The sequence below is a fragment of the Pan troglodytes genome, chromosome 16, assembly GCF_028858775.2.
Source record: "Pan troglodytes isolate AG18354 chromosome 16, NHGRI_mPanTro3-v2.0_pri, whole genome shotgun sequence".
Taxonomy (NCBI): Eukaryota; Metazoa; Chordata; class Mammalia; order Primates; family Hominidae; genus Pan; species Pan troglodytes.
Window position 1 is genome coordinate 37,343,464 of NC_072414.2, and position 17,053 is coordinate 37,360,516.

Sequence of the window (17,053 nt, forward strand, 5' to 3'; positions counted from 1 at the left end):
TTCAATCTGGAACACAAAAGTTTATTAGAATAAAAATACACATACAGTATCAACACTAAAATTATTTCACATCGCATTTAGGTTTTACCTCCATTAGTTTTTTTTAATGCTTATAAAGTCTATGCTCTAAATAATTTGCACATTTGTAAACAAATCTTAGATGACCAAAGATGCAGTGTATCTATCAGATATTGAATATCAAAACTTAAGGATGGGAACTGATAGCGAAATCCAATTACACTAAACATTCCTGTAAATTTTTGGAAAGAGAGGAAAAGATTAAAATAATTCACTTGAAATGAGGTAAGATGTATATGAAAAGGTTTTTAGTAGCATATATCACAATGTTGAGATGAGAATATTAAAAACATTCATGGAAAATTCACTTTGATGTTTTGCATAGTCTAGGTTATTTTTTAAAAAACAAAAAATTAAAAATTACCCAAATTCCTTATTAGAAAAAGAGACAATTACCTGGTTCTACTTAGGATCTGTGTATGTTCTAAGTCTTTCTCTCCTTTAGAAAAAAAGAGATAATCTGATTCTATTTAGGATCTGTGTACATTCTAAGTCTTTCTCTCATTTAGAGAAAAACATTCTCAAGTCTATAGAAGAGGGAAAAAAATTAAGATTAGGACCAACATTTCAAGCTGCCTTTTGGAAAGAAAATTAAAAACAGAGGTAGATGGTTAATTATTAGTGGCCAAGTTACTCAGGTGACTAATTTTTTCTTGGTACACATTCACCAAAATTTTATACTTGAAGCCAAATAGTAAATAACTTTAGGAGTAGAGAGTAATACCTAGCAGGAGTTATTTTCTTTATGTCAAAGAAAAGTAATAGAAGCAAACCAGGCTTACGACCCCTGTTAAGGAGATGATTGTTTAAAGCACTACAGTTCATGCACTTTTTAAAGCAGGAGAATGAACCTTGCCCCTAAGCTTCTTAGGTGTATCTGAGGCCAGCCACAAGCTCCATCAGGCCTGTTCAGTCCAAGTAGGACTGTAGGGTGCCTCGGCGCCGGACATCGCAGGTCCAGCAATGGAAGCCTCCTCCCAGGGAATTGGCATTACGAATGTTAACTTTAATGGTAGTGATACCTGCATTGAAAGAGAGATGAGGTCAGTTAGATGGACTAACATGATGATTCTCATAGAGAAAGTAGGCCTACAGACTTGGAGGAATCCTGTGGTTCTAATCCTTAAGGATACCCAACCCAGAATAGTATTTTCTCTTCCAATTTTATTTTCACCAACTATATTTCATCTGCTAATATAAAATCTTCTCCAAAAAGTCAACAGAGAACTCTGAAGTTTTGTTCTATTGACTATTCACAAGTCAATAGACTGAGCAGATGTACCTACCAAATGTTCAAAATGGTCAAGTACTAAAATCTCAAGGCCTTTTAGAATTATACATTAACTACTTTGTCAGACTGTTTCTAATTTTACCATGTTAATTTAGTAGGCAAAGCAAAATTTAGCTGACCTAAAAAGTTGACTTTACATATTCACATATAAGGAGAGTTTATCTGATACAGATTAACTTCACCAGGCCACCATAAGGAAACAGTGGAACAGAGCTGGTGTTTTAATATCTGGGGTTGTATGGTTATACAGGTACCAAAGCAAATCCAACAATCAGTTTAATCTGGTACCATCTGTAATGACAAGGCTATGATGTGCATGGCCTATTTAACCAATAGTATTTAGGAAGAATCTGTTGTGTTAGATATAGTGGGGTTTTAAAAAGAAAATCTATTATTCTTCCTCAAGGAGCTAATTATTTTGAGAGGAGGATAGGCTACAAAGTCACTAAAGGGTCCTTTGGTATAGCCAGGGAGAGGAAGGTGGCATGAGCCATTCAGAAAGACTTTCCTAGTGGCGCATGGTAGCTCACACCCATAATCCCAATGCTATGGGAGGCATAGGTGGGTGGATCACTTGAGGTCAGGAGTTCGAGACCAGCCTGGCCAAGCCCCTCTCTACTAAAAATACAAAATTAGCCAGGCATGGTGGTGCATGCTTGTAATCCCAGCTACTCAGGAGGCTGCGGCAGGAGAATCGCTTGAACCCAGAAAGTGTAGGTTGCAGTGAGCCGAGGTCACGCCACTACACTACAGCCTGGGCGACACAGCTCTGTCTCAAAATACACACACACACCCCTTTATAATAGCTCATATGAAAATCCTTTCCCTTCAACATTTTTCTCAATAATACTAGAATCATTGGTCTAAATTTTGAATATCAGGATAAGTAAACTACTTAAGTAAAACCTGGTCCTGCTCTTCAGTTCAAAACTGAATGATTTACTGACACACTTTCTTGCATTTCGCTACTTTGTTAACTATGCTTATCACACATAAAAGTCACTTCTGCATCCGTACCCTTTTGAGTCCTTTGAAATATGTGATGACAGGACACTTTTAAAGGACCCACAATGACTTATTTGAAGAAGGGCTGAACAAGCTATCTGCTCACCTGCAAAGGGGTGGTTTTCTGCACATGGGCACCAAAACGTTGGCTAAGTCATATAAGATTTATAAACTTATTGTTAAGGGGATGTCTCAGGAGCTCAGGATGCATCTCCAACTTGTTGGGGCTACGTGTGTTGAAAATAAAAATACTGACTTTCTGTGAAATAATAACTTGGTGCCTCTAAAAGGAATCAAAATTGAATTAGACAAACCATTTATCAAACCTAGCATGTCATTTCTTTAGTTCTTCTCATTTAACGTTTTCATGTATGACAACATGTTTCATTTGTTGTACATACCCAGCTTTTCAAACATCTTTTGAATTGGAACTTCATTGGCATCCACCATAACACGTTTTTCATCTAGCATTAAGACATTCATGGAAAGCCATTTGGATGACATCCAGAGTGGATGATCTAAAAACAGCAACAACTGTTAAACCATGTCCGCTATCATTTTTGTTTAAAGCAAGGATTTACAAGTGAAGAATATTAAAGTGACAGCTCAGTTCCTTCAGTAGTTCACTTTCCATGTGAACATTTATTTTAATCTTAAAACAATTTATCTATAAATGGTATGAATCAATCTGTACTCATTATACATTTGAATTTCACCCTGTTTTCTTTTAAAAGTCATATCTTGGCTGGGCATGGTATAATCCTAGCACTTTGGGAGGCTGAGGCAGGAGGATTCCTTGAGCCTAGGAGTTTGAGACTATTGCCCAGAGATGGTGTCTCACTGGGGAACACAGCAAGACATCATCTCTACAAATAAAAAAAAATAACTTGCTGGGCATAGTGGCCTGCATTTGTAGTCCCAGCTACTTAGGAAGCTGGAGTGGAAAGATCACTTGAGCCCAGGAGTCTTGAGGCTGCAGTGAGCTGTGACTGCACAACTGCACTCAAGCCTGGGTGACAAAGCAAGACACTGTCTCAAAAAAAAAAAAAGTCATATCTTGCTTTATGTGATGTTGTTTTATTCTGTCTTCTCCTTACTTCATTTTCTATGGATGAAAAAGTTGCAAACACAAGTCCCAGCCTTGTTCTGATGCTCACAGTCCCAAGCACCACTTCACACCTTACTGAGGAAACACATTCTCTAAGCTGCTAACATTTGGGCTGCTCTCTATAGGAGAAAGATCCTTGGTCACTAAAGTAATTATTTTAGTCTAACAGTGTATGAAAGTAAACATACCGTCTGGGATGATTGGTGTTGGAGGAGTAATGATAGTCCATCCTGCTTTCTTGAAAAGATCAATCTGTAAGACCAAAAAAACCCCCCAAAACCGTTAAATCTACGTATACTATTATTATTCTTAGTCTCTAATAGCCCTTATCAGTAATAATTCTTTTTGAGAAGCTGTCTTCTCAGCTTCCAAAAGAAAGAAATTAAAATTTCTAAACATTTGGGTGATTTTGTCTGAATCCTAATTAAAAATGTACATAAAATCCCCAGATTAAAGTTAAAAAGTAACAGAAATGTTACAGCTTTTAAAGATAGTCTTAACTTTTCTCAGGTTTCAGAGACTTAAAAAACCAAAGATACTGTCCTTAAGAAATTCTCATTTTAAAAATTGAAAAATTTCCTATTTAGTTACAAGAAAACAAAAATGTGACTACATCAAACCCACAGTCCTTCTACTTCTTGCCCATCATTTTGTATCTAGGACCATGGTATAAAGACAGTTGTTAGCTATGCATTCTCAAAGAACCATATTGTCCTTAGTGACCTTTTACAACTTAGCCGTCCCTGTGTTCACATACCCACTTACTATACGAATAAATGATAATAAAATGAAATGAATAAGTAGTCATGGTCATCGGGTCTAAAAATAAAAAACAGAAATGAACAGTGACACAGTATAACAGTGGTTTTTAAAAGTTGTACTGCAGCTTTGCAAGTAACAGAAAATCACTCATCACCTAACTGGAAGTAGGAGGCTATGGACAGAAAGTAGGAGGCTGCAGGTGAAGGGGATAGACCAGCTGCAGTGCAGTGGCTTCGCTTTTCCCTACAGAGCAGGGTTGGCCAAAGGGAGGCTACCCCACTGTAGAGGGAATACAACCACTGCCCAGTGGCATTGCCCTGGCCATGCAAGGATGATATTGTCCAAAATTCGCTGCTGTGGAACCACTGTTGCAAGTTATAACACCATTGTTTGATAAAAATACACACATATGCACAAACTTGAGGCTTTGACAACAGCAAGTGGCCAAAGTCTGATGATCCCATACTAATTATTGTGTCAACTATGTATATTTCTGCATGGTGGACATCTTGTAATAAGCCATAAGGAATCCAATGTTTGATCATAATAATGTTGAGTACTGCTAAATCTGTCATTTAGAACCATTAGGAACCATGGAAGTGCTTAAAATAAAAGTGGCAATTATTTTAGTTACTAGATTCTGTTGCTTTTCCAGAGTCCCAAGAAATCTCTTACCTGGTGACATGGTCGGTCAGGGTTGGAAAGCACAATACCAGGTCCAATGATGTTGAAGGTAGCATCAATATGCATGGGATTGGGATCTTTAAAGGAGATGATATGTACTCTGTAGTCTGGAGCAAGATGCCTACGCATCCATTCAATGCCTAGGTAGTTTGTAACCTGAAAACAAAAGAAAGACATACGATCGATAAATATTTGGTTCTATGTCTAGAAAACTAAAAATATTCAAGGTGAAAAAAATTTAGGATGAAAATATTTTAATTTGGAAGTAAAGAATACAATAATATAGTGTGAAATTTCAGAGGCAGCCTGCGTTCACCTGGCTTCTCTGTGCAAAAATATCTCTTCCAGCTCGAATGAAGTCAGCAGCATCAAAGCATGGCTCAAACTCAGTTGTCACAAATTTTCCCTGAGCAGCCAATTTGTGTCTGTCTTCTACAGAGTGGATGGGATAATCCTAATTGGAACAAGAATGAACACACACAATGCACTGGATCATGAGAAAATTATTTATAAGGCATACAATACTAAGAAAATTAGTTTAACATCATTTCCCAAAATATTACTACTCAGTTCTAGACTAAAACATGCCTGGGAAAGAAGCGGGTCCATGATAAATAAACCAAAACAACAATAAAACAAGAAACTAGCATTATAGTAATTTCCTGATACAACAGTCCTCCTTTATCCATGATTTCACTTTCCATGGTTTCAGTTACCTGCAGTCAACTGTCGTCCCAAAACATTAAGATATTTTGAGAGAAACAGAGAGACCACATTCACCTAACTTTTAGTAAAGTATATTTATATAATTGTTCCATTTTATTATTCATTGTTGTTGTTAGTCTCTTACTGTGCCTAATTTGTAAATTAAACTTTATCATAGGTATGTATATATGTACAGGAAAAAACAAAATATATAGAGTTCAGTATCAGCATCCACTGAGAGTCTGGAACATATCCCCTGAGGATGAAGGGGCACTATGTACTTAGAAAAAAATGGTACACGCCAGGTGAGATGGCTCATGCCTGTAATCCCAGCACTTTGGGAGGCCAAGGCAGGTGGATCACCTGAGGTCACGAGTTTGAGACCAGCCTGGCCAACATGGTGAAACCCCGTTTCTACTAAAAATACAAAAATTAGTCAGGCATGGTGGCATGCACCTGTAATCCCAGCTACCCAGGAGGCTGAGGCAGGAGAATTGCTGGAACCCAGGAGGCAGAGGCTGCAGTGAGCCGAGATCACGCCACTGCACTCCAGTCTGGGTGACAGAGCAAGACTCCATCTCAAAAAAAAAAAAAAAAAGTGATACAGAGGCAGTAACTGATTCTGAGAATATTCCATGAACCGTACGGAAAGTAAACAGGATGAAGTCATTCTGTTCTTTTAGAAAAGGAATTTGGTCCCGAGCCTAACTCATACCATAAAATGAGATGCCATGTTTCCCCTGCCAAATTTGATTGGGAGTGGCAAAACTAATTCATTATTTATTTCTGTCTTTAAACCCAGAAGCTATTTTGATTTTTAAATTTTTTTCTATAAAAGATCAAATGGTAACTGATTTAATAAGGGACATACATTTCATTTTACTGTGAATTTGAACTGTAGATCAGGTTCTTTTTCTAGAAGAAGAAAGTGAACTTCAGTCTAGTGACTTTTCTGATTCCACTAATGAACAGTGGTACACCTGTAGGCAAGTTTTTCCCCATCTAATGGAATGATACTACAGTATGATTAGGGTTGTTGTGAAAAACAAACAGGATTGAGGATGTAAATAAAGGGTTTAACCCAGGACCCAGAACAAGGTAAGCACCAAAAAGTGTTAGCCATTATTATTATTATCATAGGATCATTTACTCTTATCATATTCATCATAAAATAATCACTTTTTAAAAATAAGATGATGTTTTCGGTTTCTAAAATGCATAATATATACAAGGTATCAGAGAATCTCTATCTTACTCTTTGTGGATCATTTAGAAAAGCTAGTAATAAGCTAGCCTATAATTAGGGACTCACCTGGTTATAAAGCTCATCAGCCATTGTGGGCTTAGGAGCTGTTGTCCACTTGGCGCCACGGTGGAAGTAGTCTTTGATAATTGACCTGTACGCTCGGTACTCAAAGAAGCGTGAACGCCATGCCATGGGAGCCTCGATAATCTCATTGCCCACAACTATCAGGATGTCTCGAGGCATTGCACTGTATAAACCTGTCAGACCAAAAAATTCCATGACAACTTCAGTAGTGTTAATTTCCAAGACAAAAAAGGTCTATATAGGGCCAGGCACAGTGGCTCATGCCTGTAATCCCACCACTTTGGGAGGCCAAGACGGGCGGATCACTTGATCCTCTTCAAGAGCAGCCTGGCCAACATGGTCAAGCTCCATCTCTACTAAAAGAATACAAAAACAATTAGCCAGGCATGGTGGCACGTGCCTATAATCCTAGCTACTCGGGAGACTGAGGCAGGAGAATCACTTGAACCAAGAGGCAAAGGCTGCAGTGAGCGGAGATTGTGCCACCACACTCCAGCCTGGGCGACAGAGTGAGACTGTGTCTCAAACAAACAAACAAAAATGTCTGTATAATATTACCTCTTTTTTTGGTTAAAAAAATTGCTAGAAATACATGTGTGTATATATACATGAAAATGGCAAAAAATTTGAATAACACATACTAGATTGTTAACATGAATTGTGTGGTGGGGGGGGGAAGCCCAGAAAAAAAAGAAAAGAAAAAAAGTGAAGGAATAAAGTCCTTGTACAAAGAGATCTTGAACCACCAAGTTTTCACCATTTGTAAGTTCCTTTCTTGCTATACAGAAACACGGCTCTTAAAGGACTATCGGTATCACAAGATAAAAATTGAGCCAAGGATCAATCTAAAACTAGAAATTAGAACAGTGACCTAAGGCACAAGAACAGTCATGCAGCAATGTCAGTTAAAAATAAAATGGAAATGTTTCTATTCCCCTTTTAATTTCTGTTCTTGAGGAAAATTAAATGAATCCACTGTTATTATGTAAGGAAATGACTATAAAGTTTAGGAAAACTTGTCATTTCAAGGAGATTCCACTAGATGGAATGGAGTTTAGAATGTATACATCTTAATCGTATCAACATGGACCAAACCATTCCTAAATAAATCTTTAAAGTTTTCAAGAACTAGCAAAGCAAAGGACTCTCCAAGAAATTTTTTGGAGCTTTCCCCTTACACATTAAGAAAGAAATTGAAAATTCAGACACTGGCAGTTTAGTTATCTGACATCACTTACCCGTAGACTCAAAATCAGGAGTTTTATACTTCAATGACCAGTCAATGGGGTCAGGCCTCCTTACTGTCACTCCTTCCGTTTTTAAAATATTGCACATTTCTTCAATTTCAGCAACAGCCTTTTTCAAATGATCTTTGGGAAAATAATGCCCTCCATGCTTCTGGTAAAATGGCCAGTACTTTTCATATGTGTTGGCCTGGAAATAGAAGCAAATAAACACAATACTTACCGGAGAAAAATACAGCTTATGATAGGTTCATAGGCAGTAAACAGCTCTTTGTATAAGGTATTGGAATTGAGACTCCAACCACTCCATGTTCAGTGCTGATCCCTAGCATTGAGCACATAAGCCCTCTGGGCAGACACTCAGTATCTGTTGAATGAAGAACTCTAAAACATCTTGATATTTTGAGGCCTTTTGCTCCTCCTGTCTGAGATCTCATGGCCAACCACTAACAGCATGTTTACCTTCAGACAGACTTGGAATCCTCTTGGCCAGTTTTTTTGCCACGTTTTGCAGACAAAACAGGACATAGCACTTCTATTAGCCTCAATAAAATGAAACAAGAGAACACACAAACTAGCATAAGAGAATAAAAGCACTTATACTAAGCCAAAACCACGGGCTATCCATGCATCTCAGAATTCTGTCTAGAAAATAGCACCTCAAGATATTTTGTGAAGGGAAAAAAAAAGATATTTTGCCCCGTTAAGATCAGGAACATACTTTCAAATATGCTTTATTTCTCTTAAAACCCCATTATTGGCCAGGCATGGTTGCTCAGCCTGTAACCCCAGCACTTTGGGAGGCTGAGGCGGGCAGATAGCTTGATGTCAGGAGTTCAAGACCAGTCTGGCCAACATGGCAAAACCCCATTTCTACTAAAAATTCAAAAATTAGCCAGGCATGGTGGCACGTGCCTGTAGTCACAGCTACTTCAGAGGCCAAGGCAGGAGAATTGCTTGAACCCAGGAGGCAGAGGTTGCAGTGAGCTGAGATCGTGCCACTGCACTCCAGCCTGGGCGACAAAGCGAGACTCTGTCTCAAAAAAAAAAAGAAAAAGAAAAAGAAAAAGAAAAAGAAAAAGAAAAAACATTATTGATTTTCCCATTCAGCAGAATTAACACTTGCCAAAATTGTGTGACAGTGCAAATCTGCCTTTGGTAATTCCCTGTCAATATGCCTCATACCAACCACACCTCTCCTTTTTCTAATCCATTCAGCTCTCACATCTCTTCAAGTCTTTTTGTCATACAAGGAAGTGATATGATAAGCAAATTCACAAATTTTTAATAACTGAAAAAAAATTTAGAAAGTTTCCAGGGCTATGTGTATTTTAGAAGACAACTAAAGAGAAAACATTTGAATGCTTTAAAATGGCTCAATCAGTTTGCTAAAAATTATTGTTGAATAGGGTAGGTGCAACAGCTGTTAAATATTGTTGTTTGTTTGTTTTTGTTTTTGAGATGGAGTCTCACTCTGTTGCCCAGGCAGGAGTGCAATGGCACCATCTCAGCTCACTGCAACCTCTGCCTCCCACCAGGTTCAAATGATTCTCCTGCCTCAACTCCCTGAGTAACTGGGATTACAGGCGCATGCCACCACGCCCAGCTAATTTTTTGTATTTTTAGTAGAGACAGCGTTTCACCATGTTGGCCAGGCTGGTCTCGATCTCCTGACCTCGTGATCCACCCGCGTCGGCCTCCCAAAGGGCTGGGATTATAGGTGTGAGCCACCATGCCCGGCCAAAATATTGGTTTTCAAAAATGTAAAAATCTAGACAGATTCTGCATTCAGATTGTTTTCCAAATGTCTAAGTTCTTAGTCAATTTCTCAATCATAAATACATTGAGAAATGTATGTGATGCATCTTCCCATTTTTCAAGCTAAATGAAGCAGAACGCCAATCAGAGAATCCAGACTCTAAGAAAAAGCCTTGAACCTTCATCAAAAGATTAGCAAAGCAATGTACATTGATATATTTTAAGTTTAAAAATGTTTTAAATGTTTTAATTTAAATTTTTGTTTAAAACTGGTTAAAGCAGGTATTTTAAAAATGTTTATTTATATAATTGATGAACTGACAAACTACTAGTCCTGATCATGTCAGATATGACGGTCTCCACCATAAATCAGATAATTTCAGATAGCAATAAGTACTAGAAAGGTGTAAAACTTGGTAATGGGCTCAAGTGTGTCAGAGTGTGTCTACTTTAGCTGGATATTCTCATTTGGTTTCCCAGCAATCCTATCAAAGAAACAGGGCAAGTTCTCATATGCTTATTTCATATGTAAGGAAAGAGGCTCTGGCAGGTCACATGCTTGCTAGCTATCTGGACAAGCAGGACTAGAACTCAAGTTCTCTGACTGTTACTCAAAGAGTGTCCCTAATACATCATGGGACTTGGCCATGTTATAACGGTTTGAACACTTCTAACTAGATGTGCAAAAACTTTTAAGACTGGAATTGCTTAACAAGTTCAAATTGTCCCAATGGCTTTTACTCATCAAGACTGATCAAATGTCTAGATGTTTAGCTCTTTAATGTCGAAGACAATATCTTTTCTAGATTTTGTGTCTTGACTTCCATTTTTATCTCAGTCTGATAAATATCAAATATACGAAAGTGGACCCATCTCTGGTTAGTTCAATATCCAGGTTCACATCAGGTATGCTGGAACCCAGCTTGGTGAATAAGGAATAAGCTAAGAAACAGGTCTTTAGAAAAACTGAATGATGCCAGTGAAAGTCTTAAACAGAGGCTGGTAAAAAAAAGGTCCATAGGCAAATTTGGCCTGCTGCTTGTTTTTGTAAATAAAGTTTTACAGGAACGCAGGCACATTCATTTGTTTACATATTGTCTATGGCTGCTTTTGCACTACAATGGCACAGCTGAGAGTTGAGTAGTTGCAACAGAGACCGATGGTCTGCAAAGCCTAAATTACTTATTATCTGGTAGAAAGATGAAGTTTGCTGACGCCTGGGGTCTGAATCATTAATTAGCTCTTTTACTAAGGTCTATAGGCAAACAGCGGGCTGAATTTCTGGACTAATGAAAAATATTATCATCATTAAACATTTTTAAAGACCAAGCTACCCTTTCAAAAAACAAAATAAAAGCACTCCACTGTTTTCTACTCCTAGGAATTTCTGCAACAGCAACCAGAAAGAGGATAATAATGACTCTTTATATTCCTCTCAGATACATGCTGGTACTACTCATCCATTCACCACCTCCTCCTTCTCATGCCAGGCACATCTCCTACAATCCACTAGGGACAAGAAGCCTTTGAAAATTTAACACTGGGTTACAGCAGATGCAGAGTTATGCTGTCTTGCCAGACTCATTCCAAAGTATCCTCCGTGACTATTTGTGCAGGGTGAAGCTTGCCTTGATAAATTAAACCTTCCTCGGAGAAAAAGGTTATTTGAACAAATGTGATTTTTTCTTGTAGAGTTTATAATCTGGCAAAGGTTGGGCAAAGTACAAATGATCAGGGCACAATACATTTTACAAGAGATAGCTAGAAATTGTTTACACTTCCTTTATAACCCTGCTAAATGAGCCAGCAATCATTCACCAAGTTGTTTGCAAGATAATGAACACTATATTAGACGCTTAGCATATGATGTTTTTAATAATCTGTTGCAAAGGTATGTCTGCATTCCTTGAACCTTTATATTCTTTCAAAGCCTAAAACCCTTTACAAAGGTTTGCCAAGTGAATTTTTAAATACCGTCTTTGGAAGGCTAAGAAATGACAACAGAAATGTATTTATCCAGCTGTAAGCTTATATTACACTAATCTTGATTAATCTTGTATTTTATAAAAGGTCCTTTATCAAGGGCTTTATTTTTAAAAAGACAAAAGCAAAACAAAAAACATATTTGAGGCTGGGCACGGTGGCTCACCCCTGCAATCCCAGCACTTTGGGAGGCCAAGGCGGGTGGATCACGAGGTCAGGAGATGGAGACCATCCTGGCTAACACGGTGAAACCCCGTCTCTACTAAAAATACAAAAAAACAAATTATCCAGGCCTGGTGGGGGACACCTGTAGTCCCAGCTACTTGGGAGGCTGAGGTGGGAGAATGGCATGAACCCAGGAGGCGGAGCTTGCAGCGAGCCGAGATCACGACACTGCACTCCAGCCTGGGCAAGACAGCGAGATTCCATCTTAAAAAAATATCTATCTATATATATATATATTTGATAGCAGATATTTACTATATTTTGCAGAACAAAAAGTCACAGAGCTTTAAAAAATTATGCTTCCTAACAATTATGTTCCACATTCCTTTCCTTAAAATTTCTCTAGTACTTATATATTCCAACATCTTCTGCTGTGATTGCCTATGGACAGTTTACTACGTTATTTTTTCTTTTATTGTTCCCAAACTGATTAATATATGTGTCATTCTTCTCTACTACGAGGCATGGCCTTGCTTGCTAGGATCCATGCATGTCTTAGATTTACTTTCTTCTCCCTCAAAACCAGGCTTAGCACATGGCATGAAACAGAAATAACCATTATTTCCTGTCTAGAATCAAAGAGAGAAAGAGAAAGAAGAATAAACAAACAAAAAGAACCAGACGAATGAAATCAATACTGCTAATGTTACTGATATCTACAACTATTACACCGACAAAGTACCTTTGGAATGTAATTGGCAAACTGGATCCATACAACTACAATAAGTTGTTGTTTTGTCCTTTAAAATACTTAACATGTAACCTTTTATCTTTAGATTAATCCTTAATCCTGTTAGGTAGATAGCAAACTAGCAAACCTCTTAATATCTTCATTTTATTGTAGCCCAGAAATTTGTGGAATCTTGTACAAGGTCAAATAGCTAAGTAACCGAGACTAGCTATCAAGTTTTTATCAAATACCTAATTAATCCCAGACTCCTGACTTCAGCATGGTACTTTTTCCACAAGTCCATGAAATGACAAAGTCTAAAGTCATAAATCAAGTGACAAAGAACTCAAAATTACGTCTGAGAATTCTGATTCTGTAAAATCACATGATATGAAAGTCTATCATTTTAAAGACAAGTAGAAGGATAAATTATTGCTTGGATTTAAATTTTAATTTCACCCAATTAAAATGGTTAGGGGATGGGACTTTTCAAGAAAAGACTTAAAAAGACTACTATGCCTTTTAAAAACATGTGGATGGTGTATAAATTAATCTTCTCATCAAATTCCAAATATCAAAACCAAAGATAGTTTCAGAACAATTAGAAGTTATTACTTTTTCTATTTCCCTGTCTTCCCAGTCTAACTCAGGAATCATTTTCTTCAAGAGGACTTCTTAACTGGCCAGCCCTTGGTCATTCCTCTTTCCTGGCACTTCAACTGCCTTGTCAGTCGACTGGAATAAGATACTTGGTCTTCGTTTCTATGTGAACATCGTATCTCTTCAAATAGAAAGGAAGATCTTTTATATTAATACCTCTAGAGTCCTGGTACATGGTAGGCAATATTTCTGAAGACCACGACAATGCTGTTACAGAACTTCTTTCCTCAATCCACTTTACAAATAAAAGTGTAAATATTCAGGAAAAATTTAAGGACACTAAAGATACATTTGTAACCCATTATTAATAGGAGTCTAGGCTGTGTCTACAATGTGGAAGGTGGTCCCTTAGATATGGAATCCTTATGCAGTATAGAACCTGAACACCAGCCCATAGAGGCCCTGGATATAAGAACGTTACAGATAAAAACCACTAGGAGTTTTTGTTTGTTTGTTTGTTTTTGAGATGGAGTCTCACTCTGTTGCTCAGGCTGGAGTGTAATGGCGCCATCTCAGCTCACGGCAACCTCTGCCTCCTGGGTTCATGCCATTCTCCTGCCTCAGCCTCCCAAGTAGCTGGGACTACAGGCACCCGCCACCACGCCTGGCTAATTTTTGTATTTTTAGTGGAGACGGGGTTTCACCGTGTTAGCCAGGATAGTCTCGATCTCCTGACCTCGTGATCCACCCGCCTCAGCCTCCCAAAGTGTTGGGATTACAGGTGTGAGCCACCGCGCCTGGCCACCACTAGGAGTTTTTAAAAAGAGAGATATTACTTGTTGCCAGGGAAATCCTGGAAGACTTTGTGAAAGGTGTCATTGAAACTAGGTGGTGGTAGGTTTAAACTACAGACTAAAGGGCGCAGTAAGATGGATGGAAGAGACTTAGGTAGGGGCAAAGATGCAGGGCTTGTGAAGAAACAGTGAGTAGTCTAGCTTAGCTGCCTTATATGGTTGTCTTATAAAGTCTGCTGAAAACCAGGGTGGAATATTAGAGGATAGAGGGACTTGACCAGAAATGAACACCTGCTAATCTGCTGTACTAACAGATGAGTCAATAACTGGAATGGGGAATCCTGGAAATGCAGACAAGAGCCAGATTGTGAAGGATCTTGAATACCATGAAGACTTTATCCTAAACAATGCGGGGGGTGGTGGGGTAGTGGGGGTCGCCTAGCAAAGTACAGGAGGAAAAGAAGCAGGATGAGTAACATGATCACATCTGAGTTTTAAAAAATCACTTGGATTGCAGCTGCCAGGTGGTTTGGTGAGAAGAGTGAGTAGGAGTGACCAGTTAGGAGTTAACTGCAATAGTCCAGGCAGCAGATGAGCTCCCAACCTTTAGGGAGAGGCAAAGCAGAGGAATGAGGCAAGATTCATTTTTGACAAAAGCCTTGTTACATCACGTGACATAAGGAGAAATCAAAGATGATTCTTTTGTGTTTTAGCTTGATTAAATAGGAATGCCAATAATTAAAAGGCAGGAATGAGGAGGGATCCACTTGAGCAGGGTGGCTGGCAACTGAACTCCAGATGTGCCAAGTTTGAAGTCCTGTGGCAATATCCCGTAAGGAGTTTAACTCGTTGATCTGGAAGGAGTTCAAGACAGAGATCCGGACCAGAGAGGAGGTGGGAGCGGTAGCTGTGAGAATGGCTAAGAGAAGGGGGCTGAAAGTAATATTCTGTTCAACCTTGCCATTACAGGCTGTGACGGAAGAAGATCTGAGGACAGTGAAAGAACTATTATTCCCAGAAAAGCTCTCTCAGAATCCAAGGGAAGAGCTTCAGGAAGGAAGCAATTATCATTAGTGTAAATAGTGTCAAATACCACAGAGGTGTCAAGTAAGATAACTTAATCACTGGATTGAGAGGTCTGGGAGTAAGCTGAAGGGAAAGCAGTCAGAGGGTAGCAGCAGCAGGTGAGGAGGGAACGCACTTTCAGACATGTGAATAGCCTTCCTTTACCTTCACCTCGATGGTGAACGGTGGAACACAGGCGTTTTCTGCTCTGCCCACTATCACCTCCTCTAAGGGGTCCCATTCGTTGTAAGAAGAGACAGGGCAGTCCTTGGGCAGAGGCTCAGTGGCCTTGTCGTCAGCTGCACAGGAGTTCCGGGAGGAAGCCGTAGCTGCCTGGGTGCTCTGGAAAGTTCGCTGCACCCATCCTGTCAAGGTTCGTCCAAGCTTCCAAGAACAAAGAAAAGATTATTGTATTGCATTGCTCTATCAGTACTTACAGAGAGGAGGAAGTGGAGATGGAGTAAAAATCCAGCATAACATTGCCACTTAAACCCCTTTAGAACAGCATAAACCAAGACGTTAATAGTGTGTAGGTGGGTAGTGGGATTACAGATAATTTTTTTAACCCTCTTGTTTATCTACAAATTGTCTTCTTATCTATTAATTGCTGTAACTCTTTAAAACTCCTCAGAAGACCGTGTCCCCAGCTACCATACACCCCCATCTTTATCTCAGAATGCAATTCCTGCACTCAAGCTTTAAGCAACTCTTTTGCAGATGGGTCAGTCCTCCTCTCAGAAAACCATAGACAGCTGCTCTAAAACTTCCCGCCAGTCTCAGCTGGGGACTGAACCTCCTTTTCCCTTAAGTATCAAAGGTTACCAATATTAGACTTTTTATTTATTTTTTTTTTACAAATGAAAAGTTGGGAACATTTGTAAAGGACCTTATCTTTCAGAATAACCAGCTTCAAATCAAATTTTTTTCATCTTTGACATACACTTCGCATTCTTTGGCACTTCAATTCTGAGAGTGAGCAACTGCCATCTGCTCCATTTTACAGATGGTCCACAGTACCCTAGCCAAGGTCAGGATTAGCTCAGGCGTAAATTCAAACAAATAAGAAGGAGATCTAAAAACTTCAAAAGCCTTTTAAAAATGCATGGCCTATAAAATCTAAAGCAGGGAGGGTCCCTCAACCCCTGAGCAAACCTCAACCCCCCAAATCTCTATCCTGCTCTGTTAAAAGCCTTAGGAAGTGGGCAGGAGGAGAACTCGGGTGGAGGCAGAAGAAAGACGGAGAGTGACAGCTGTTCAGGAACCAGTTGCTGGGAGGAAGCCAGAATGTCGGAGCGATTCCAGTACTAGGAGCATGGGAGGGTCTGCTGCCAGGGCAGCCGAGGGCGGGGAGCGCAGAAACTCTGCTTACAGGCTGCACTCGCCCCGACTCCTCTCCAGACGTGGGATCCCATGTTATACTTGGAGTGAATCTGGTCGCTCGCTCCCCGTCCCCGATTCCCACTTTGCTTGCCTCTTCTCCCCATCCATCTACCCCACACGCATTTTCCAGAAATCTCCCCAACTCGACGCCCACTCAGGCTACTGAACCCCAATAACGCCACCCTTTTACTAAGAGGAGCCTCCGTCGTCCCAACCCCTTGCTCCGAGCGGGAAGCTTGGTGCAGCGCACCAAGGTCCGGTAGAGGGGGGCGGCGCCCCCTGCGCCGTGGGCCAGCAGGCCGCAGACGCGCAGACAGCAAGTGGACCCCAAGGGGTGGAGCCGCAACGCAAGTTCCCCCTGACTGGGGGAC

General features: G+C 39.6%; 1 protein-coding gene across 1 annotated transcript in view; it reads right to left on the bottom strand.

Moving 5' to 3' along the window:
- Nucleotides 1–17,053, bottom strand: part of GATM (glycine amidinotransferase) — a 17,709-nt gene continuing 656 nt past the window's right edge. Inside the window, exons 2-9 of the mRNA XM_001163621.7 lie at nucleotides 15,468–15,686; nucleotides 8,202–8,397; nucleotides 6,946–7,136; nucleotides 5,245–5,382; nucleotides 4,920–5,084; nucleotides 3,671–3,734; nucleotides 2,776–2,892; nucleotides 1–1,100 (exon numbers count right to left, since the gene is read on the bottom strand). Coding sequence (XP_001163621.4) covers nucleotides 988–1,100; nucleotides 2,776–2,892; nucleotides 3,671–3,734; nucleotides 4,920–5,084; nucleotides 5,245–5,382; nucleotides 6,946–7,136; nucleotides 8,202–8,397; nucleotides 15,468–15,686 — 1,203 coding nt within the window. The 3' untranslated portion in view covers nucleotides 1–987. The remainder of the gene's footprint in view (nucleotides 1,101–2,775; nucleotides 2,893–3,670; nucleotides 3,735–4,919; nucleotides 5,085–5,244; nucleotides 5,383–6,945; nucleotides 7,137–8,201; nucleotides 8,398–15,467; nucleotides 15,687–17,053) is intronic.